This window comes from Pleurodeles waltl, chromosome 9 (assembly GCF_031143425.1).
Source record: "Pleurodeles waltl isolate 20211129_DDA chromosome 9, aPleWal1.hap1.20221129, whole genome shotgun sequence".
Classification (NCBI taxonomy): Eukaryota; Metazoa; Chordata; class Amphibia; order Caudata; family Salamandridae; genus Pleurodeles; species Pleurodeles waltl.
In genome coordinates, this window is record NC_090448.1 from 337,915,366 (window position 1) to 337,941,311 (window position 25,946).

The 25,946-nt window shown below is 43.8% G+C and overlaps 1 protein-coding gene across 2 annotated transcripts in view; it reads right to left on the reverse strand.

Annotated features, from left to right (window-relative positions):
• Nucleotides 1-8,195: 8,195 nt before the first annotated feature.
• LOC138259269 (zinc finger protein 577-like) overlaps nucleotides 8,196-25,946 on the reverse strand; it is a 166,172-nt gene continuing 148,421 nt past the window's right edge. For both annotated transcript variants that reach the window (XM_069206882.1, XM_069206881.1), the window contains exon 7: nucleotides 8,196-10,086. In XM_069206882.1, coding sequence (XP_069062983.1) covers nucleotides 9,359-10,086 — 728 coding nt within the window. In that variant the 3' untranslated portion in view covers nucleotides 8,196-9,358. The remainder of the gene's footprint in view (nucleotides 10,087-25,946) is intronic.

The following is a 25,946-nucleotide window of genomic DNA, read 5'->3' on the forward strand; positions in this document are numbered from 1 at the left end:
AAGATGCTACCCATCAAAAGGAAGATTAAGTAGGTTTTGCTGGCCTTCCGGTTTGAGGCTGGAGACACAGAGCCATGCATGCCTCCAGCAGCATTATCTGTAGCATCTGGGGCACACTATATGGTGGTGTTTGAGCTCTGCTGTCCTTCAGAGACAACCTCAGAGCCTCTTTTCTTGTGTTCATCTGGGAGATAATGGAGGAATTAACCTGGGAGATAATTTCGTCCCAATGGGCCCAGACATATTGAGAAAGCAGCGCAACAGAATTGGCAATCTACCAATGATTTGCCAATTGTGCAGCTACCCTCTTGCCTCTAATATCGATCATTTTGCTCTCCTTATGCGGTGGAGGGGCATCACCAGTGCTCTGAGAGTTGGCCCTTTCTTGTGCAGTATCTACCACTATTGAGTCAGGTGGTAACTGGCCCCAGATGTAGAGTGGGTCAGTTGGGGAGGCCTTGTATTTCATATCCACCCTTGGTGTAATGACTCAAGCTCGAACAGGGTTGTGGAAGACGTCAGTGGGACAGGGGATACTTTTGAGCATTGGGAGGTACTGAGCAGAACGTTGTGTGGAGGAAAGGGTTTAAAAAGGAAATCATTCTCTAAGAGCTCAGTATGCAGGGCCACTTTATGAAAGTTGTCAGTCCTACAAATGAGGTCGTGGGAGAAAGTAACATCATGAGGAGAAGGTTTTTCAGGATATAGGTCAGGGTCTGTATTCGCTGGTGGATCTGTATCGCAGTTATCCCAGGGATCATCCTGCGGTGGAATGTCAAAAGTGTGCCGATGGCCCTGTCCCCATGAATTTGAATGAGGTGACCCTTGAGGTGTGTATGATACAGGGTCAGATAGACAAGCAGGAGGTGAGGGTGGGGGTTGGCGGAGCGGGGATGGGTAGTGGAATTGTGAAAGGCAAAGGGCTTGTAATCTTGTCCATTCTCTTGTTGGCATGTCCAAACTTTCTTCAAAGGGCAGTTGCCATTTAGATGGTTGAGCAGTAGAGCTAGGAGGGCGGGTGATCATTCAGCCTGTATGTGGATGAATCATTAGGTGTTTCTGGTGGGTGTTGATTTCTCTTGTAATTAATGAAGAAACGGTTTGAAAGTCCCAGCACCATGGCCAACCATGCAGCTGGACACTGACTGTCTTGACTCAGATGGCACTTTGTGTTTCGAAACCAAAGGTGTCGGGTATGAACGCTGGCTCGACATCGGCTGACTCCGAGGCAGGAGCGGCCGGTGCCAAGGTAATATGCCTGGATGTTTTCTTTGGCGCAGAGCTGCAGCTAGGCATTACATCCAAATCTGTTGGGTGGTGCCAACCATGGCCCAAAGGCAGGGGTGGCCCAGCAGTCTGACTGTTGCTCCAGAGTAATTATGTGCCTCTCTAAGGGCTGCTCTGCGTGTTGTGAATGGCGAGGTAAGTGGGTAACAGTACTCATGGATGGCTGCGCTGGTGGAATATCATGGATTTCCAGGTCAGAGCCGGAGCTGTCGTCGGAAGAGAATGTCTCTTTGTCCATGGCCGAAGCTTGAGCATGATGTTCCCTCTTGATGACCTTGGTGCCAAAAAGGTCTAGTGTATCATCTCCGTTCCTCCATGACATTTTGAGTTGTCGAGCCCAACAGTCACAAAGAGTTTTCTTTAACATGTAGGAGTCAAAAGCGTCGCAATTAGCCTCGTTGTGCTCGGGGAAGAGAAACAAAATCAGGAACTGATGGAGATTAGTCTAAGGGTATTTTGGGCAACACCAAGGGTATTAGCAGAAAGGCATCTGTACCATCACCATTAGAACATGACAGGGGAGATACGCCAAAGGTCTGAAGAAGGCCTCAAAGGGCAAAGGGCCATATGGGATGGAGGTCAATGGAAAACCACCTGGTCGATTCAGGATTCGTCGAATCGAACAGAAGGCAAATAGAAATGCCATGGATAACAATTCTGAGGGAGGGAGGAACCCTGTAAACTGAGAAGCGTGCACAACCATTGTGTTGAAATGGAGCACAGGAACCGTTGCAAAGTCATATTTTTGTTCACTCCCATTTTTTCTTGCTGTTTGGTGCTGATGATAACTCACTCTCACTGTGCCCTGAATACAGTTAGCCAGACCCAGGCCAGTGCTATGTTAAAAACACACATGTAGTAGGGTACACTAGGTATTAGGGTATCCTTCCAACAGGCCTGACATACCCTTTATGTCCCTAGTATATAATAGGGTAAGGGGGTACAATTTGTCTATAAGTCCCTAGTATATAGTAGGGCATGGAGATTAGATGCCCAGCGGAATTTCTGCACTTGCATGTGTGCACTGCTGTGTGCTTTCTGTCCTTTTAAATGCAGGTCTGCCTTGTAGCCTGTCTTTAAAAGTTAAAATCATACCATTTGGGGGGGATTATGTAACTATAAACAGGGGCCTTATAAAAGATGTATTATAAACCCTAGTGAGGGAAAAAGGTGATAGTTTCATTCCCCCCCCCATTGTAGGTACTGGCCTTCATAGGCTAGCATTGCAATATTGTATTTAATTATAATTATAGTAAGGAAAAGTGTAGAAAAGTCATTCAAGGATGATTTGTTTTGATAAATCCAGCAATTTGACATTGGTGAATTTATCACAACTTGTACAGAAAAGAAGTTATAAGGCTTTCCTTTCTGTAAACCAACACCCACCCTTCTGAAGGTCCTCTCTGATTGGTTACTGCTAACAGGATTAGCAGAGCTTCTTGATGGAATGCCAGATCACCTAACCCCCACCTTCTGGATTGCTCAGCCAGATACCAGGTTTAAGGAAGGAATTTGCAGATGTTAGGAGGAGGAGAGCTATGGAAATGAGCCACATTGGGGGCTGGTTTAGGTAACTCTCACTGCTTTGCTGAAATTTCAGCCATCATGGGTTTTGGAAGAATGGTACTTTCTGGGACAGGAATATGCCACACTTTGGAGGAAGTGGTCATGCATCTGGGTGTCACTCAGCATTCTATTGGTTGGGGTGCCCCCCCCTTCCTGATGCCCATTAACTGGGAATATATATGTGAGAGGTGCATAGCCTCTCAGATATGCTGCCTGAAACTACAAGAGGAAGAAGGACTACCCTGCTGGAATCTGGATCGGCACCATTGGCCTGCACTTCTGAGTGAACTGCACCTGCTGCACAATCTGGTACTACAGCCCTTGGGAGGGTTTCTTGCTTCAAGAAGGACTCAGGAGTGGACTCCCTGCTGCTACAGGTTAATAGAGCCTCACCTGCATCATCCCCATCAAGAGTCCCCAGCCTGGAGTGCATCCAGTTGAGTTTTAAGGATTTAGTCAGGTGCATTGCGGGAACTGTGGTCCAACTTTCTAAGGACCATCCAGGAGATTCTAGACCCTTGGATGTGTGTTGTGGACCCTCTGTACCTTCAAGGAGGACTTCCGGAAACCCCTCCTGAAGTTTGGAGACGTTTGAACAATTTTGGTAAAGTTGGCGCTTTGTGTTTCTAAGCACTAGAAAGTGTTCATTCTTTAAAAATTCATATCTCTGGTTCCAAGGACCAACCAGGAAATTCCACACCCTTGGATTTGTGGTTTGGACCTTCTATACCTGCAAGGAGGACTTCAGGAAAAACCTCCTGAAGTTAGGAGAATTTTGGTAAAGATGGCACTTTGTGTTTCTAAGCACTAGAAAGTGTTTATTCTTTAAAAATTCATATCTCTGGTTCCTTACATTGGATTTTCATCGTTTTGGTGTCTATTTACTCATAAAATTATAACCTATTATTGTGTTTCACTTATTTACTGTATTGGTGTTTCTGAATGTTTCACACTCTTGTCTCCTAAGTTAGACCTGCCTGCTCGGTTACAGCTACCAAGGGTTGAGCAAGGAGCTAATTTACTGAAACCTTTAAAGAACCTACATTTGGTTAGTGGCCTTATTGCCAGTGGTGGGTTCATACTTACCACTACCAATAACCCAGTATCCAACGGGACCACATGTCCGAACCTGAAGGCAGAAGTTAACAATCTAACAATCTAGTGAACAACCATGTGCATTACCAGCAAGAGGAGTCACAATACGCTGTGACTCGAAAGACTCAAATAAAAACAGCTTGTACACATCAGAGTCTATCACTAGATGCAGGATTATGCACAGCATGTGTATCTACAGCGACACATGCCTAAAACATTAGGTTATTAATGTTGTAACCTTTTTTTTTTATCATTCTAAATTTAAAAAAAATATACAATGAATTAACATTTAACATACAAATTTGTTATCTATGAGTTTTTTAAAGTTTAATAAACGTTTCCTTTTACTTCACCATAGGGAGCTCTCTGGCCTGATTGTTGTGGTCTCTGACAACTGTGCAGAAAGTCAAATACAGACAAAAAGTACACACTAGAACTAGCTTTACTGTTATATTTGCTGTGTTTACTAACTTTAGCTCCCAATTTTGTGATTGAGACATGCAAATATATACTTTAGAGTAACTTTACACTCAAATTGTAAATAGCCAAAAATAGTAAAGTTAGTAAAAAGCATAAGAGTAAATTTACTAAAAATACAAATGTACATTTACCTTAGTGAAAAGGTACCTAAATGTTGAACTAGACCATGTCCCATTGCCCTGGTGGAGGGAGAGTGTTACATAGTTGATTATGAATTGTTAATTTTAGCAGAGTTCTTGGCTTACGAGGGGGTAGGTTATGCCTGTCGGCCTGCAGAATTGGAACGTGGAATATGTGTCCTGAAGGTCAAACACTACCATCCGGTCTCCGGGTTCCAGGCAAGATACAACCTGAGCCAACGTGACCATCTTGAATTTTCATTTCTGTAGAAAGGCACTGAGTGCAGAGATCTAGTACAGGGCAGTGATCAGATACAGGGTGCAGGCCTCTGTCTTTTTTTCGTCACTAGAAAGTAGCAGGATTAACAACCATGTCTTACTTCTGATGCTGGCACCCGCTTAAAGGCTCCTTTGGCTAGCAGAGTCTGTACTGCCAGATGGAGAAAAGGAGGATGGCCCCCCATCAGCTGTTCTGCAGAGGGTGGCAATAAATGGAAGGGCATAATCCTGCTGCATGATTTGGAGTGCCCACTGGTTGGAGGTTATCGATTGCGACTGTGGCTGGTAGTGTCTGATCCTGCTGCCAATGGGGGGATAGGTGTGCTGTGTTAAGGACCCTTTATAGAAGTTTAGAGACTGCAGCAGACACACAAGGGACGTGACAGTACGCTGGGAATTGATTCCATGTCCTCTGTGGCAGCCACATCCCTGGCCACGAAAGCACTGAGATGAGATGCCTGCTGGCATGTGGGGCTAAGACTGGAATTGTGGACGCACACAGGGCCACCAAAGGCGGGGAAGGAAAATTGTTGCTGTTGTCTGGAATCCAAAGTGAGGCCTAGTTATCTGGCAGTGACTCAGCTCTCCCCTATATGGATCACGCACCATTTTCGCCTAATTGTCAGATAGGAAGGAGCCGTCAAGAGGCATGTGTATCAGACAAAATTGGACATCCACTGAAAATCCTGTCAACCTCAACCAGGTGTGGTGTGGGAGGGCTATCGTTGAGGCCATGGACCTGCCTAGTTAGGCAGTGATGTCCAGTCCACACCGAATGGTGAATTTCACTGAATCCCAGCTATTTATCAGTGCCTGGTTCAACATGGCCCAGCCCTCTTAGGGAAGCATGGGCAACAGCTGTCTGACCAAGTCCCACAATGCGTGGGTATTTTGGCCCAAGAGACAAGCGGTGTTCACCGACTGCAATGCCAGGCTGGTGGAAGAGAAGATCTTCCCGAAGGTATCCAAACTCTGATTTCCTATCCGAGGGAGTGGTAGAGAATGCGTTCGGGTTAAGTTTAGCTGTTGAGGCCTACACCACCAAGCTCTTGGGAGAGGGATGTTGGGGAGGAAGGCTGGGTCTCCAGGGACAGGGCGTTGGCAATGGCCCATCCTCCTGTACACGGGATCCCCCATGCAGGGTTTAGCCTTGCTCCCATGAGAACGCTGGTGAGGACCACATTAAATGGAAGTAGGGGCTATGTAGAGCTGACCCCTGAATGAATCACCTCTGTCAAAACGTTGGTCTTGACCTTGACAAAGGGCAGCTGTAGGCCAAGAACTTCCTCTGTCCTGCGTATTACCATGGTGAAAGACGCTCCTTCCTCTATAGCCGGGCCCGGAGTAGAAACCAGGCCAGAGTCTGGTGAGGTGTCCAGACCACTAGCACTGCCCAGCTTCTCTTAGCAATTTTCCTCCAGGTAGGGATCACCCTTCAAGGACCATAGTCCTATTCGTCAACACCCAACCGCTGGAAAGGTGGAGCTGACCACGGGTGTTAAGTCTAGGGTGGGCAGACACTGTGCAGGCTGCACCAGTGTTAGCAGCTAGAGAGTGCTGTCTTGGAAGACAATAGGATCTTTCGCATGACGTTATTGGAGCCAGAAACAGGACAAGGGAACTTGGACTGGTGTAGGTGTCGGCATCAGTCCAGATCCAGGGATGCATTCTGATGGCCCAGCTGGCGTCAGGAGTGAATCCACCAGCAGTAACCCAGCCTGAAGGCACGCCAGTGGGAGTTGTTGGGACAAAAATGGAGTACATGACATCATAAAAGTCCTTGAGTTGGGCAGGGGTAGCTCCACTCCAGGGAACTCAGGGAAGCATAGAGTAGACCCGGCCACCGACTCTGTGGGTGGATAGCCGAAGAGGGACCTGGAAGAACGGTGCCAACTAGGGAGAGAGCAAAGACAGCTTCAACTTCTTCTTGTGCTTCTTTGACTTACCCAACTTTGACAACTTGGATTGGGATGATGAACGTCCTTGGGAGCAGCTCCAACAGTAGGCTCAATATATACCTCGGGATAGAGACAGAGTGCGGTGCAGAGCCTTCTTCTGCTGTATCGCTAGGAGCTTCATCACCCACTCGCAAACTGCTTTGGGTGCATAGACTTGCAATTGACGCAGGCATTACAGTTGTGGTCTCGACTCCAGGCACAGCAAGTGTGAGTCAGAACCAGATTTCTGTCTGTCTGTGACATCCCTCACTTGGATTAAATCCTGAGGGTTAGTAGAGAAGAAAGTTCAAATGAGGAAAGAAAAAAAAAAGACAAAAGGTCGGAAAAAATTGAGTGATGTAGCTCTCCGATCTGCACTGTTATAGCTTAAAGAAAGGAACTGATGTCAGTAAGTGAATGTGGCACCTATAAAGGCATGTCACTTCTAGCATGGACGCCGCAGACGCTGAGCCAATCAGCACCACATAACGGTGTGCAGAAGTACTGCCCAAAATGTCCTGGGTCCAGTCTGACACCTGGGGAATATTCTAAGATGAAGAACCTGTGGTTAGAAGTCTCTATCAGAACTGTCATTTAAAAAGTTGTGAAAAATGACAGACTGCCCTGAAAACAGCGTATGAGTGAGAGATGCAGCCGACCATTTTTTTCTTCTACACAAAGAAACAAACTGGAATGGTTGATTGATCTCATGCAGACAGTGAAGAGATGCATGCCTTAATGTTTACAATGTGTCTCTCTTAGCATAGCGTCATGATGCAATGGCAGACTTGGGACACACAAGGATAGGCAAATCTGATCCTTCACCAAAATAAAAATGGTTTTTACTTTGTCAGTTGGTATTCGCTCTTTCAACACATTGAACAGAGTTATATACAGAATATTTAACTGGGAGTTACACAAAAATCACTCATCCTCTGGCTTTGTATATGACTGATTTGAGAAAATAAAATATATTTGGCAAAAACAGAAATAATTGCTACCTGGTCAGGCCTTGGTTAAAAAGTTATCAACGGTGACCTAGGCTAACCACTTACTAGGTACATCACTTGCAAACATACCATCCTTGTCTTAGTAAAGAGAACATTCCCTGTAAAATTACGGAAGTCATATGAGAAAAATGTCTGCTTGATGTCTGGTAACTCAGCAAAATTTTATGTTGTTAAATGTTGAGCTGTAGATGTTGGTCTAAACTTAGCAAAAACAGTATAGCCAGTTACGCCATTGGTTTTGAGTTCTATGTAAAACAACCACGTTGCTAGCGCAAGTTCAACATAGCCTTTACCCATGAGTGACATTAGCACCATTTAATTAGGTAATAGGAACACCTTTTATTTGTAGTGCTACACAACAGCAGAATATAAATAACTTGTGTTGTACAAAAAGAAATTATTATCGTTGTTACACACACATCTGTAAACACCCTATGTCAAAGTTTATTGTCTTTTGCCACACAGGTATCAAATGAAATTCTACATTTTGCAAATATGCTATTAATTAAAATAATGCCCTGCTGTTAGCGAACTGTGGTACATTTCATTTCATTTCATTACCTGCAACAGCTGTGATATACAACTTGTCATATCTACATAGCTGCAATGATAACCATTTATTAATTTTAAAAACTAAGGGCCTGATTTAGAACTCAGCAGACCGGTTACTCCGTCACAACGGTGCCAGACTTCCTGTCAGCCGAAATCTAAATCCATTAGGACACAATGAGATTTAAATTTCGGCGGATAGGATATCAGTCACCTTTCTGACAGATGAACCCGTCCACCAAGTTCTAAATCAGGCCCTACATCTGAAAGCGTAAAACATCATGACAATACAAATAGCGCCAGTGTTACTGTTTGACATACATTCATCTACGTAATCGCTGAGTTAGTAATCCACTGTTTAGCATCTACGAATTGCTGCATTTTCACAGGCAATATCAGACAAAAAAAAAAAAAAAAAAAGAGTATAGGAAAACCTAAATCAGTACAAGTTGCCACCCCTCCATTACTTTAAAGGACTGAGCCCTAAGAAATAGTAATCAAAGTTGAAACTCCCACCATATATCTGTCAAAATGAACTAATGATGTTAGATTAGAGAACAATATTAAAATATTCATAATTTCTTGTAATTTTTTCAATGGCCAATGTATTAATTCTATTACTTGCTTTATAAATTTGTGGGCGACAAAACAATATGTTTACTTTTAGTATCTATATCATTTTGCTCAGCGTGTTCTTCAAGAATTAGTTTTAGTGTTTCCAAGCATATGTCTACTTTGGTTTCCCGAACTGTGTTTTCATTTTATTGTTGTCTCAAAGTAGTTTTCATCTTCCTCGTTCCCCTTTTATTTTACATAGCCTAATTCGTCCATGAAGGTGAATTTAGTGCATCTGTGTTTACAGAGGGTTGATACTGAATGCTGGTGCAAGTAGTCAATTGTTTAGCCACTTGGAGCTTTGTTTTTCACTCAGATGTACATTACACAATTACTGTAGATTCAGATTATTTACAAATGAACAGAACAAGATTGTAGGTTTTTCTTTACTGAGTGGAAAATAAAACTGTAGGAAGATTCATTAATAAGTCTGATTATTGGGTTTAGGGCCTGGCAATATATTAACATTCTTTGTTAGTGCTTTACCTCTGGGACGAAAATCTGTTAAACGGTTATGCTTTTTTTGGTGTGCAATAAGGTCTCCCTTTTGACTGAATCTTTTTTCACACTCTGTGCATTGATAAGGCCTCTCTCCAGTGTGTGTTCTATGATGTCTGTTGAGCACTCCTTTCTGGCTGAAGCTTCTCTGACATATGGCACAGCGATAAGGTCTCTCTCCTGTATGTGTTCTCTTGTGGACAAAAAGGTTTGCCTTTTTATTGAAGCTTTTCTCACACTCAGTGCATTGATACGGTTTCAAACTAGAATTTGCTCTGTTCTGTCCAGAAGTATATCCCTTCTTACTTGAAGTTTTCTCACACTCCACAGACGAGTATTGACTTGTCTGTTCTTTGTTAGGCTGGCATGTAAAAAGATGGTCCCAGTCCATTTTTTCCAATTTTGGTTTCTTTGCGGCTTTTTGCTGAAAATGTACAACTGCTGGATTATTCCTAAAACCACTGTTGTCACTTGGCATAACGGTATCTCCTTCCATTTCAGACCATATGTGGCTACTATAGTGTGGTCCTTTCTCGGATCTGTGGAGCATCTTCATTTTAGACTTTTCAGATAAAGCCTTGCCTCGTGTGGTGTTTCCAGTATATTTTGCTGAGGTCCCCCCTTTCAGTTTTCTGCTCATGGGTCCATCACCTGTTGAATTAACATGAGAGTGAAGTCAGTATAATTCAACTTTTAGAAAAGGTGATACTGATAATAAGTATCACACGTATAGTTTTCTTTACCACACACCCCTAGTGATCAGTTTGGGAAAGTGAAGAAGTGGGTTAGGTAGAGTTTCCTAATACATATGTTAGTTTGGGATAGGTCATCAATAACACAGTACTTACCCATGTTTTTTTATAATTGTGTCAGATGACTTTCAGATAATAATGTCAAAACAAAATGCAACACCTCTTTTCATTTACACAATGAAACCATGTCTCTTATCTCGAAGAGATCAACATCTGATACTGGTTATTTGAAAAATGTTCTATTGACTTCCTTACTCGAAATTAAGGCAGGGATCCTTGAACTCAAGCACAAAGCTACTCCTGAGCTGAAGGAAACTAAATTATGTTCAACGATTTCTCGCTGTGTGGTGGTACCAACTCAAAAGCATTTCTGGATTAAGGGCCTGATTACGACCTTGGCGGATTGGACACTCCATCAGAAACGTGAAGGATATCCAACCTGGTGTGTTGGAAGTTCCATAGGATATAATGAAAGGGCACAATCATGCTTTAAGTGTTTAAAAATAAATCATGAAATTATCACTAATGGAGTTGTTTGGTACTTGTTAAGGGATCAAATCCATAACATCATAATATTTGGAAAACAAATGTAGGTTAAAAAGCTAGTTGGTAAAACATACATTCAAACCTGGGTTCCTCCCCCACATCACCACAAGGCATCTGGCTAATCCCACAACCCTGGTACCAATAGAAAGTATATTCCAGGCTTTGTTTGGATGCTATTAAGCTATAGAGGTTGCACACTATGCAATTTCCTAACATGTTCCAATGGAACAAAGGTAACAGAGTCCTCTTTTTTTTCCACTGTGTAGGAGGCTGAGGAAGACACTGTTAAATATTGTAAATGGCCTACATCACATTAAACTCAAAACTAGGAAATGAAACATTCCTTTGTTCTCACTTTATCTTCAGATTCTTCACCACCTCCTGTTCTCTCCCCTCCTGCCGCTATCCCTCTCTCCCCTTCTACTCACAACTACGACATTTTTTTCCTACTTCTCTATAAGTTATACCACAATTTGCACAGTGGTAAAAAACTGTCACTTTTAAAGATTTGTAAACTTAAACTTCTGCTCTCTTTTCCCTTTGTTGAAACTTCTTCAGCAAACAATTATTCTATCCTGATTTAATTACCGTCTATCCTTAAATGATGACTTGCCGCAAAATTTAATTACTTCTCTCCATTCAATTTAGAATGCTTATGCTCATCTTCTGTTCTCGCTTCCAACTTAGTCCTTTGCATCTCCATATTTGAGCCTTTTGTGTGGATTATCTGTTTAAATTCACTCAAAGTTTTGTTTTCTGTGTATCGTGGTAAAATATCATCAATTGCTGGCACCTCCTTACTTTACTCGTTGATTTCTACCTAAGTTGGAACTTTGGTTTGTTCGGTGTCTGTTTGCCTCCCAATGTATGTATTTGCTAGGTTTCACCCTTTCACAGTTCTGGACCCTTTAATATGCTGATCTGTAAGACCTGCTCTTAACATGGGGACTTAAGTTATTAAAGGAGCAATTACTGTCTACTTGTCATCAAATGTAATTCTGATCTTAGCTCTTTTTTAACTGAACATTACTAGTTGTATAGTGCTTTGTTAAAAAGTGCTACAATAATGTAAATAGCCAAGAGTTAAAACCTTTGGGAAGAGTAGAAGCAAGGTGTGTAATAACGTAGGAAAATTATTTTTCCTCAGGACTGACAGGTCTGTCAGTGTCTTGCATTACCCTTAGAGGCTGAAGTATCACAGAACAGTTGGCAAATGTGCAACCGTGATTCTATGTATCTTTTGGCTGGAAAAGAGTGCCTGAACGCTGGTCAAACACAAACAACCAGAATGCATGATTTTTTATGACATTTTGAAGGAAGCTCACCAAATTAAACAATTTCAACACAATCAGACCAACGTTTGTGGGAAATTGAGCCCTGCAACTATTAGGTAAATCTTCCACAGTTGTAGAGTCTGTGTGCTGCAGTGTAGACACTAGTAAAAAGGTATTTTAGTATAAAGGTATATAACAAGAACCTTAGCCTTTTGCTTGAACCACTTTATTTAGGGGATGTATTTGTGCATAATATGTCCGAGAAGTAACTTTTCAAACAAGTGCAGGTAACTCAAATTCTGCAGAAGTCACCGACAGACTATTACAGAAAGACTTTACTAACTCACTACCCACACCGGAGATAGAGTTCTTACTCAAGTTTGCGTTTCCGTCCACTGGCCCAGCGGAAAAGTCACATCAACATTGCAGCCGGCTCATAATATAGCCGATGGCAATGTTAATGTGCAGGGGGTGCAGCAGCACCCATCGGACATTTCACTGCCCGAAATTCGGGCAGTGAAATGCGCGATGGGGCTGTGCCTGGGGGTCCCTGCATTGCCCATGCCAAGTGCATAGGCAGTGCAGGGGACCCCGAGTCCCTCTTACCGCCAGCAACACCGCCTTGGACAGGCTGGCAGTTGGGGATTATGACCGGCTGGCGGAAGCCTGGCGGTAAATTGCAGGGGCTAGTGGTATGGCTGTGGCTAATGCACCATGGTCAGAATACACTGGCGGTACACTGCCAGCCTGTTGGCGGTGTTACCGCTAGTGTACCGCCGGCTGCCAGGGTTATAATGAGGACCTTAGTCTGGATTGAAATTCCAGATGGCATTTTAACTAGTAATAGTATGAGCTGCACTGAAGCCTCTGGATCATTAATTCTAGGCACGTTTGTGCTTCTGCTAAAAAAAAAAAAAAAAAAAGGCAGGCTGCACTCAGCACCCAACAACGCCTTGCAGGCCCAAGGTTCCAGTCACACTCATAATTCACAACACAAACATTCCAGGCTGCTACATACATTCCTTCTGCTAGACTTTGAAGTCAGTTGGAACTAAAGCCAATTCAATTATCTTCTTCCTTAAATTATAAAATTGTTAGGCGGTGACTGTAAAAAAGTACCCTCTTTTTGGCATAGTTACCCCCACTTTTTGCCTGCTATCAGTATTCTTTGACTGTTTTCAATGGAATCCTTCTAGCCAGGACCCAAGTGATTGTGCTCTCTCACTCTAAATTTGGTTGCCTAGGACTTTGCACACCACACAATTGGCATACTGGGGCCCGCTTATAAGTTCCTCGTATATGGTACTTGGGTACCCAGGGCACTGGGGCACCAGGGGATCCCCATGGGCTGCCGCATGTATTTTGCCACCCATCGGAGTCCATGCAAAATGTGCCTGCAGGCCTACCTTTGCAGCCTGCGAGAAAAGGTCCATGCACCCTTTCACAACAGGTCACTGCACTAGATCCCTGTAGCAGGTCCCTGTGTGTGAGGGCGCCCCTGCATGAGCCGAGGTGCCCCTATGAACTACAGCTCCACTGCACTCCAGTGCAGGAAAGCCATTTTACCAGTGTACTGGGCGCAGGTCCAGTTATATAATGATAACTCCGAACCTGGGCATGTTTGGTATTAAACATGTCAGAATAATACCCTAATACTGTTGCCAGTATTGGTTGTACGATTCCATGCACTTTGGGGGCTCCTTCGAAGACCCCCAGCATTGCTCCTACCAGTCATCTGGGTTTTCGGGCAGCCAGCGGTGCTGCCACCCCTCAGACAGGTTTCTGCACTTCTGCTGCTTGACCAGCTCAGGCAGAACAAAGTATTTCCTGTGGGAGAGAGAGTTAACACCCTCTCCCTTGGAAATAGGTGTTACAAGGCTTGGGAGGGCTAGCCTCCCCAAGCAACCAGTTTGCTTTGAAGGGCACATTTGGTGCCCTTCTTGCAGAAACCAGTTTGCCCAGCCCAGGGACCCCGGTCCCTGCTCTGGTACGAAACTGGACTAAGGAAAGGAGCGTGGCCACTCCTCTGTCCATCACCAGGTGGCAGCTTGAGTCTGCCATCTTGAAACCAAGATGTTCAGAGGCCCTTGGAAGCATCTGAGTGGCCAGGTCAGGTAGGTAACATCACAGTCCCTCCTGATAGGTGGTCACCTTACTAGGTAGCCAAACCCCCTTCCTGGGCTATTTAGGGTCTTCCTCTTCGATAGGTCCTCAGACTCGACATGCAAGATTCCAACAGTACTCCTCTGCACCGTTTACTTCAGCTTCTGGCCACTGGAACCACAACTGGACGCTTCAAGAACTGATAATCTGCAACTTCAGATTAGCTCCTTACAGCAACTGCAACATTTCCTCGGCTGCGCATCCTCGGAGGTCGGCGAGACTTCAGTCTGCACCAAGAAGCAAGAAGAAATCTCCCTTGGAGTGAAGGTGTCACTCCCCTGCATCTGCAGGCACCAGCTGCAACGATGACCGGCTGCATGGATCTGTTCTCCTCTGGAACTGCATCGATCCTGCCTCACATGTGGGGGTCTGGAGTGGTCCCCTTGGTCCTCTCTGCCCGCTGTTCAACTTGGGAGACGATAAGCTCTTGCCTTTCCTTGCAGGACAGAACCCATGTGCACCCCAACTCTTATTCCTACCAAGGCCTTTTTACTCCTGCTCAGCCTCTGTGTAGCACATGGTCCCTAGCACTTCTTCCTGCCAAGCACAGTTGCCTCCCTGCTGCTCCAGCGACGTGGGACTCCTCTTCAGGTGTGCTGACTGGGCTGCAATGCCACTTGCTGTGCCTGCTGCCAGTGGGTTGCTTGTGGGGGCTGCGACTGCTTCGGTGGGCCCTCTCGACTGCTGAGGGTCACCTCGGAATCCCCTCCTTGGGGCAAGTCCCCTGGGCCTTGCTGGTCCTCTTCAGCCTTGCAATTATTCATTTGCACCCTTTGCATTTACCAAGGCTTGTTGGCGGTCCTTTTTACAACACTGACCATCTGCGACCCGACTCGACAACCGACGTGGGACACCATCTGCACTGCTTCAGGGACTCCTCTTCGGCTCCGGCACTGCTCAGCTGGTCTTCTCACCCCCACCACCCCCTCCCTGTCGACCTGGTCCTGCATCCACAGAAGGGTGGGTAGTGGCTCCTGCCACGACCGGACACTACATCACAAACTGGACTTGGTCCCTTTCCTTTGCAGGTCCTCTTCTACCGGAATCCACCTTTGGGTTCTTCCTGTTTGGTCCTGATCTCGTACAATCTTTTTTCTACATCCTCCTGTTAGCTCTTGGAACAATCAGGTACTTACATCTGCTCTCCTGGTTGGTGGAGGTCACTAGTACTCACCTCTTGGGGTTCCTAGGTCCTCCAGCCCCTCTCTAACAACTCTACATCTTTGGGTGGGGGACTGTGTCTCGCATTGCACTTTTTTATTATGCGGTTTGGCCCTCCCCTAGGGCCCTTTCTATTTTTACTAAATATTGCCAATGCTTGTTGCTTTTTATGATCTTTGCTGATTAATACTCTGTATATAATTAGTGTGTACTTACTTCCAGTTGGAGGAAACGGCCTACTAGTGTGGTGTTACCAAAATAAAGTACCTTTATTTCTGTAACACTGTGGTCCTTTCATGTGTGATAAGTCGCTGTGTGACTATAGTGGTATTGCATAAGCTTTGCATGTCTCCTAAATAAGTCTTGGCTGCTCATCCACAGCTACCTCAGAAGAGCCCAGCTTCCTAGACACTGCCTATACTTCACTAATAGGGGATACCTTGACCGGGTATAAGGTGATAACACCACAGGTGCTCACCACACACCAGGCCAGCTTCCTACAGTGAATGATCAAAGTTGGGTGTAGTGCTTGGCTCTACAGGGATGTCAAAGAAGCTTGTCTCTACGCAGATAATCTTCACTACTCTGAACACTTCCCCTCATCTCTGAACTTACATGGTAATCAGTTGCGCAGCACTTGAGAATGTTCGAGAAGTAGCAAGAGGCTGTTATCACACCTCCGCCAACACAGCAGCGCGCTCTCTCACTAAGAAAGACACAAGCTTCTAGCTCTCATCGTAAGGTAATTAATAGGCAGAAAGATTTCAACCTTTCTAAAGAGACAAAACGTTTCAAAGAGAGGATAATTTAACGAAACTAGATACATGAATGAAAAAAGTGGAGCGTTTCACTGAAGCAGTCAAGTCCAGTTAGAAATAATGAAAGCACAAAAAGCTGCAGGATCCAGTCATTCAGTTACATAGGGAAGTAATGTGAAATAGGACTGCAGAACGGACGTGTGTTTATTTAGACAAGTGTTTGCGTTGCTAAAATAGGCTAGGGAGGTAACCTGCTCCCCTGGAGGGAATGCTGTCAATCAGGGAAGTCACAGATTACAATACAAGTGATTGGAGGTGGAGAAATGTGGGTCAGTGTAAAAATTAGATGGCTGGAAAAGTATCATAACAGCCGTTATATTAAATGAAAATGACATGAAAAGGGTAACAAGCATGGAAGAAGAATATGTTAGGAACGAGATATGTATAATAAATTCTCATTAACCCGTTCCTGCAAGGAATCCTGAGTTTAACAGAAAAAGAGCCTGGAACAGGTTAAAATAAGGTTAGTTTTCGGATCCAACAGATTAAGGGAAGGATGCACAGGATGCGTACACAGGTTGAACTGAATGTCTTCATTAACCTGTCCAGGAATCAACTAAAAATGCCTAAAGTTCCCACAACTGACACACAAGGCTTGGTAAATTCAACAAATCCATTCAAACCTACATGTACCAGATACCTACAGTTAAAATTGTGTTTAACAAAATAATAATGCTATCATGAAGACCACACGCGCACAGTCCCACTTCCGCCCCCTGCTTTGAAAACGTTTTTTTTTCAAAAACCCGAGACTGTCAATAATAGGGCTGTGCATGTGTGTTACTTCTACCGCACAAGCATGTCATCGGGCAGATCCCTCGAGCAGGGTTAATGTGCCTGGGATCGCATGGCAATTCTCAAAGGGGTGATCTGCAAGAGAAAGGTATGCCGAGAACATTTTAGGAACGGAAAGTTCTTAAAAAAGATGGTACCCTTAGGCGATTGCAGCATGGAGCAAATTCTCCACAAGTACAAGTGGCCAGTTCGCCACAGTAATTACACCCACATCTGCATTTGAATCTATTATAACCCCAGAACAATATTTTGGGACAGAAAATTTAGAAACAACCTGGTATTGTTTACACTCCTGAGACGGGGCCAAGTAGTTAATAGCACATTTCTGTCTTTTAAGACTGATGATGGGTATAGCCAAGAAGGCTCTCCCATTATCCAGGAATTGCCCAAAGACTAGGATGAAAAGGTTTCAGAAAGCAGCTACTGTAAAAAAGGCTAGACTAAAGGGAGGCAGCTCTGTCATCCAGAGGAAATACACAGTTAATATTCACACAAATCAAACTATTGTGATTCAGGTCAACAACAATACCAGGTTGGAATTCAGAGACACTTCCACACAACAAGGTTAGGGCAAACAAAGCACTCTGGCGTTTCCAGAACCTTATATATGGTGCAACACCACAACTTGAAGACCATTCAACTTCCATCAAGAAACTCAAACCCTACTCTTTGGATGAAGGGCTTTTATGGGTTGTGAAATCATGCATGATTCAGAACCCATCCAAGTCAGGCTGTATAGGCTGAAGAAAGACCCAGGTGTTTTGCTTGTATAACTTTACCACAGGATCACTAGACAAGCTGCCCTCACTCAGAAGAAAACATCCAAAGCTAAGCATCTAATCCACTATTACACAAGTACAATGGCCCAATGACTGAGTGGAGATGTACCAATGAAAACATGTAATACTGATGATGATATTGATAGTGCAAGATGTTGGTTGAAGTTGGGAGTCCAGCTTAAAGGCACATCGGAAGGGGTAGGATGGGAATTTCAGTAAGCCCTCCAGAAGGCCGAAAGTGTCTAATTCTCTGATCCATCAACGGCCCAGATGAGTCAAGGAAGATGTTCAACATATATCATATTATAATCAATCCAAAATGTCCATAAAAACATCTCTTGATCGACCCATAAACACTGCAAGAATCTCTTGCTACATTAACCAAAACGGGATACGACATCTTTAAGAGCTTTCACCTTTTCTGTCACCTACCCCACGTCCACTGCATTCATCACATTCAAACCCATGGAAGCAGAGGCTGCATCAAGACCAACCAACAAAATAAAGTCTTTAAAATGAATATCTTAAGCCATTTAATTTGTCCCCAACCATACCAGAGGGGAATCCTTCCAATTTGTTAAGAGGACTCTCACCCACTAGAAATATCTAGTGGCATGCTTCATCATAGAACCCTCACCCAGGCACCTATTGTGTCTGGAAAGCTTTCTGGACAAGGGAGCTCCTATCTACGTGTATTTGTGATGGGATCTGAAGAAACTGATTTAAAATTGCCCCAAGCTCCATCTCCTCAGTTTAATATGTTGCAGGGTGCCCAGGTAAGATGAAAAACATAGATCATGTTGGTATGGAAAATTAGTGTTCCCTTACATCATTGTAGATTATATATAGTGGTGTAGAACTGGTATTCATGAACCTGCGGGTGTTTACAGCGAGACAAACTAATTCCCATTTATTTAGCCAGGCACAAAGGACCTTTGCATTTTTGTGAACAAGGTAAGGAAGTATTATAGGTGATCTTCCTAGAAATCTAATATAATGTTAAAGTTGTCCTGTGATATGTGGGGCAGATGTGCCCACCCCTGCTAGAAACCTGTAACTAGAGTCATAGTGACTTGAATAAGATGCCTATAAATCACGATTACCAATCAATCTGCCATCCAGTTTTTCTTCAATCAACACATATCTGCCTTCTCAGTCCACCATCGACTTGATCATGTGAAGAGGGACCCCAGGGTTAAACCAGATTAAAGTGCCTCTAGCATAAGCAGAAAACCAAGAAGCCACAACCTGGCCCCTCCATCTTCTTTCTAGTCTCTGACTCTCAGCATTCATCAAATGTTTTTTTGCAGTAAGGTCACATGCTTCCCTCTGCACTTAAAGAATGCATACTCTGTCTTTTGGACGCTATGTGCATACCTCTTACATTCTAGGTGATGAAACAAACATTTTTCATCAGCAAACACTGTCTGTTAACCCTGATAACTCTACAGCACCCAAAATGGAAGGTACATCTCAGTAACATATGTAGGCTCTAACTGTCTGCGGCGCACTTGCCCACACACCAATCAGCATCTCACTTTAAATAGGCCCACCATACTAAGGCTCACTTCAAACACCAGCTAGGTCAAAAACCCAAATATTTCCTGCACATATAACAAAAGAAACAAGACCCATTGTATTTCAACTATATATGTACTCATGAGGGAACCGGACAGCATTGGGAATTTTGGGGGATGGTGCGTGGGTGTCCCCACTAGGAGGGTAAGTAAGTTGAAAGGCTACTCTGTCTCGCAGCACCCTAATTAAGCAAGACTTCTAACCTGCCATCTTGCATGTGTTCCGACAACAATTTCTGTATCTTCTGGGCGAATGCAGGGGGACGCAGGCTCTGGGGATATACTCTCTTTAGGGTAGGTTAGTGGGATGGTAACCCATCAGACTTCTCGTACTTTTAAATCTAATCCCATGCCTTGTCTGGATTATGAAAAGGCTATGTGCACTGCTCAGCTGTTATTCGAAGTTTGGCCAAGAAGAGCAGTGCATATTTCGGGTCCAATTACTAAAGACATTTCAAAACCCCCAAAAATGTGGATCTCAGCTGTTGCACTGCTAAAGTAGAACCTGTGAAAATGATCACTTTATTATTGCCAAGGCCACTGGAGCTATGCGACAGAAGAGGTCCAAACAATGCAGCAGGGAAAGGTAACCTATGAGGCATGGAAAGGTGAACTATACAGCATAATGTGGCACATATTGTGATAGTATTACTTAATTTGTCATGTTTTACGAATGCTATCTGGATAAAGGTTTCACCTCATTAGTTACGATTTAAAACTGAAATACAGCAACAGTATACTGCTGAATAAACCTTTGCGAAGGGTGTTCAACTGCACTGCAACACGTGTTGTAACTTTCTATCTGTTTGAGCTACGAATAGAATTTGTTAACATCTGTAGATTATGCAGCAGATGGATTATGTGGCATGTGGCAGCAACGCTGCATATTTCCAGTGGCTCTTACTATTGTTCACTATAAAGTGACCCATCTTTCTGAATTTGCACAAAATCACATCTATGTGCTTATAGTGGAGTGGTTTGACCACTACTGGCCTGTGTGCAGATGCCAGGGGTGGTCTGCAAGATAAGACCTAGAGAAAAATCATGACAGGTCCACATTCAGTTAGAAGGCTAGAAGATGTTACCACCTCAAACAGGTGGGTGAATTAGAAGAAAGAAGCAAATACTTTGGCATGAAAGTTAATGAGATACAGCTAGAAATTCCACCAGGACCTGAGAAAGCACATTTACTACAGATCAAGAAGCAGCTGATCAACAATAAAAATATTTTTCAGCAACTGAATGAATATGTGAGATAAGTTTGAGACAGTCATGCCGCAGGAAGCACCCTAACAGAGCCTCCTTCGATATTTAGAAGTTTCATAGTTACACTGGCCATGACGGCGGGATATTGGAAGAGACTAGACGAACACATGACAAATAGTCAAATCCAAGGCAAGATACATCAAAAGCCAGATAAGACAATAATATGTATTACTAGCTGCAGAGGAGGTGTTCAATAAACAGCAGGTTACATAGGATTCTGGTTCAGTAGGAGCAGTCCACACTGATCATCCTCAGGTTCCAAGAAGATTGTGGAAAACTAATAAAGATCCACTTATTCCTACATTCAGGAGGATTGAGGAAGCAAGAAAAGAAGAATCAGGTAATTTTATAGGCTAACTGCTGCGGGCATCCTCTCGACCAGTCGGGCAATCAGACTGAAACTGGCTTCCTCATCCTTTAACACAAATGACGATAGGCTCTTAAAGTGGCCATATGCTCATTTAAGCATCTTCTACATGGTAACTGATCGGCTCCTGCTCTTCTGACACATTTAACTACAGAGGTGTGGTTAGGACATTTAACTGAGCAAAGTGGTGCTGCAGAATTTCTATAACAGAATGAGATTCATGCCATTATAGTCTAAAGAAATAGGACAATCCATTCAATAGATGCAAGTAGGAAAAAGGAGCATCACAAATGGCCATTAATTAGTGAAGTCTTATGGAGTTTTCAGTACAGTGGTTTTATGTGGCTGTAATGTGGAATGGAAGCTTGTCTCTCCAGGCTGCTCAGCGCAGATTAAATTCTACACCAATAATTAACATCAATAAGAGCAGGGGATTTCTATTACGTTATTGTAGTTAACGTAGCAGAAAATTGAATCATATTAACCAATGTTTTTTTATCAGCAAGAGCGCCGCCTACAAATGGTACTCGTCACTAAATGTTAAAGAGATCTGGAGATTATATGTTGGTTACGGAAAGAGATACATGTTTATGTTAATACACTGCAGTGTCATACAAGATACAACATTGTTCAAAGCTATATCTTCATTTTGCTGGTGAGAGTTAGACTAATGCAATTCTAACGAATTTATTGTCAGCAAATGGTATAAGTTCTGGATTTACAGACAAAAAACACTCTCAGAAGATTTATACTGTGAACCAATTTAAATTCAGTTTCTAAATGTTTAATTTAAGGCTTATACAGCGCATAGAAATACAGACAATAAAACAGTGATATAAAAATTAGTCAGTTACACTAATTCAATAATAATATCTCAATAAACCTAACATATTTCATCTAGGGTATAGCTTATTTCCCCAATTCAAATCCAAGTAACACATTCATAGTATGAAACATGCAAAACAATGAGAAAAAATAATAAGGAAATGACAATACCCTTGATTTCTTTCGTCATAAAAAACAAATAATCTACATATTGTAATAGAACAGTATTTATTGCCTCTGTCATAAACAGTGCAGTTAACATCTTTTGGTATACAGTTCAATACTAAAACAGTTTATCTGGCAAATAAGAGCCCACGTCCTACACAAAGACAGGCACAATCACATATTAAGTGCGTGGTTTTATCAGTATTTGCCCTACAAAGTCTGGAGACCTACTGAGTCAATGCGCGCATTTCCCAGCGCTCCCCACTGACGATACGGGCAGCTGTTCGAGTCTGAGCATCATAAAAACAGTTTTCACGTTTTTTGCAGGTAGGCCATGCAGATCCTTTTCCACAGCCACCTAATTTAGGCGCATTATACAACTATTTATATGGGTAGAGGGCAGAATAGCTTAAATAAATATTCCTTAAGCCCAGCCCTTTAACTTTTTCTTTACACATTAAACGTGCTCTAGAATCTGCACAGAAATCATCATAACTAGTAGAAGCACTTTAAGTATCTGGTAGAAGCAGCCCGGAGATTCCTGCACACAGCATCTGTATGCTGGAAGCAGGCGAGAAGGGAAGCGTAACCTGACGAGGTGAATGATGGGGTTATATCTCTTCTTTTCCTAGTCTGGATGGACATTTTGAGCCTGGTGTGTGTAACAAGTAGGAGAAGGTGGAAAAGGACGGTGGAGAAGCCAGTGACCTGCGGCAGTGGATGTTGGGTGGGAAATGGGGGTGTCTTCTGGCCTTTTTTTGGTCTTGTGATGTGATATTGAACATATGTCAAGGAGAATTACTTTATACTTGCTGCCATCACCATCTATCACAGCTAGATGCTCCTTGTACGTTTCCAGACACACGAAGAAATCTTGGCATAATCCAGGTACGAGCTTGGGGCCTCAAATTGCTGAGGTGGTAAAGTACTGCGGGTTTAAACTATGCCAAGTATAAAACTCCTCCACCTATGACACTCGTATTCCGCTGTGCGTGCTAATTCAAAGCTAGGTTATGGAAACATTATCTGTGCATGAATTCCTGTTTTTCAACAGTAGAAACTCCACTGTGTACAGAAGGCCACCATCTAGCTAGCTTTTGGTCTACGCCCACAAGATAAAAAATTAAACCTGAAGAAATGCTTGCTCCTACTACTAGCAAACGCAAGAGTGGAATTTAAGAAACTGCGTTCAGTGGCTTGCAACCAAATATTGGGCTGACAACAGTTAATGGAATTGTCCTGGTTACCAATTATTTTCAAAGTTGTTGCTGCTTATGGTACCATACGCTGTCTATATAATATTTAAGTTGAAGCCTACCAGACAGTTCATTGGTCTGGTTTGCTAATAGCTTCTTGTGGGCATTCTGAAAGCTTCCCTGGGATTGCATTTCACCCTCTACTTACCATTGCCTCGGTGGTTTTGAAACTCACCGCTGCTTGCTTTCTATTTGCTGGCTTTATTTTATTTAAGCTGCCCAGCTTGAGTTCGACCCTTCTGTGGACCACTGCCTGCTTACTGTATTCTTCAGAGTACTTGCTTTCTGTATACAGGCTTTTAAATCTTGTTCTCATCTTGTCACATGCGCTGTGCACTCAAGGGCAGAGGTTAAATGTCAGTCTCTGTCTTCCACGGCTTGGCATTTATGTCTCTTTCTCCGGCATGAAATTGAGGGAATTTATGTGACAATGCTGCTGGGTACCCATGTGGGAGAAGCTGCTGTAAGATGTTATTTTTTTCAAGCAAACATTAAAAATGAACTGTGCAGATATTTCAGAATATATCACAATTAGGAAAATACAAATGAAGTCAATGTGAGGAAGTGCCTCTTTTGACATGGGTAGCAGCCCCCCCCCCCCACACTTTGTTCTGGTATCTGATATGGTTTCAAAGCCGGTAGTGCCCAGGCCCATGGTAACCAGGTTCCTCTGGCCAGAGCCCTTTCCCAAAACTGTTGGGATGCAACACCTTTAGCTGCCAATGTAAGTGCCTAGTAAATGGTACTTAGGTACCTAGGGCTTAGAGAACTAAGGGTAGGTCCTTGAGGGCAGCAGCACAAATTGTGCCGCCCCTGGGGACCATGCATCCAAGTGCTTACAGCAGTGCCATTGCAGGCTGAGTGTCCTGGTTGCAATGTTAAAATGCAAGCTCGATAGGGCACATAACCTGTGCACCCTGTTGACTACACACTGCATGAAATATAGGCAGGGTCACTGGAATTATGCGATTGTGCGGCTGTGGTGATTTTCGCATAGTTAGAGATTTGCTGCATTTGACACATAATCCAATATCTGCTACATAATCCGCAGATTTTAAGAAAAAAAACAAATTGTTTCTAGCTCAAACAGTTCAAAAGTTACTAAAAATGCAGCGCATGCATTGCCACTTAGTGGATGGCCCTTTGCAAAGTTACATTTTTGTTTGTTATATTGCTATATTTGGGTGCTAAACTGGTAGTAATGAGGTCCAACAATGCCGAGACAATGTTAAAAAGTTTGAAAATGACCAAAAATATAAGTAATACCATCACAAAAAGTGCTGCATTATGCTGCATAATTAGCATTTTCTTGACGCATAATTTACTCAAACCTGCTACATAATTTGGCCCATAGGGCCTTAGCCGCTCGGCCTCCCCCGAGGACAATTATTGCCAAGATACTCTATCACAAAGATCGGGACACTATTATGCAAGAAGTGCGCAAGCGGGGTGACCCCTCTTTCGAGAATCATACCATACGATTCTTCTCCGACTACACAAGACATGTTCAGCTCCAACAACAATCATTCAGTGGCGTTAAGCAAAGACTGAAGACACTGGGGTACACATACATGCTGCTGTTTCCGGCTAAGCTGAAAGTTTTGCATGCTGTCCGCTCACACTTTTTCCAACACTGGAGGCAGCATGGGACTAGCTGGAACTCAGAGGGGGTGGGGGGCCTCACTGATCCCCCTCCGCCTGGGGGGGGGGGGGGGGGTGAGGGGTGAGGGATAGAGGGGATGCCCGGAGGGCAGGTGATACAATGGCCACCACACGAAGAAAAAGTAGACAATGTCGACGCGACAGCACAGAGGCCAGAGTGATAGTGCGTCCAGATAGCTTGAGTTTGGAGCATCAGCGGCAAGAGTGAGAGGAGGCCAGGGTGTTGGTGGGGACGGGCACCTCTGAGGCGTCCTCACGCACAGAGTCTCTGCAAGGAGAAAAGGGTCCAGCTTTAGACCTGGACAATAGCCGCACCTGAAAGGAGATGCACATGTGGAGATCGAAGGGACAGATGGAGTGCACCTCGGAACACAGGGGTGACTGTTGTGCATGCGGAACAATGCGAAAAGGTTTTAAAAAATGATGTTCTCTTATCTTTGTGTACGGGCGAATCGGGTGTTAGTGGGGGGAGGACTTGATGCACGCTATCCTAGGACACCTTGAGCTTTCCTTGTAGTAAGGTGGGAGTCCTTGTCATGCTACTTTCTGCCAAGGTATAGACTGTATGGGAGAGTAGGATACATATGTGGGGTGGGGAGACAAAAGGTGTTTAGAGAGGTTTACCAGGGATGGGATGGGCTTCTGTGGGGATTGTTGCATGGGAGTTTTTTGTTACAGCAGTGGTGGATTAGTTACACTAACACTATGAACGATGCTAAGATGTGCGAAGAGAGTGATGTACATGCAGGCTTGGGAGACCAATGGGTGGTGTGTCTGGATGGAAGGAGGAAAGGCGGGGTACTGCTATGAATGCGGACTGAAATAGATCCCAATGAGTGATTTAGTGCGCTTTCTTACGTGGAACGTGCGAGGTCTTAACTCATTTGTAAAACGTTAGAGTGCATTCATACCTCAGACGAGTTGGCGTACATATGGCTCTCCTACAGGAGACGCATTTGATGGATGCAGAGGCACAAATATTACAGAGAAAATGAAGGGGCCAGCTCTACTCAGCTACGTATTCATCTTATGCTGGGGAGGGAGGGGGGAAGAGTGGTTTCGCTATGGGGGGCCCCCACGGTACTGATCCAGCTGCAGGTTCAGG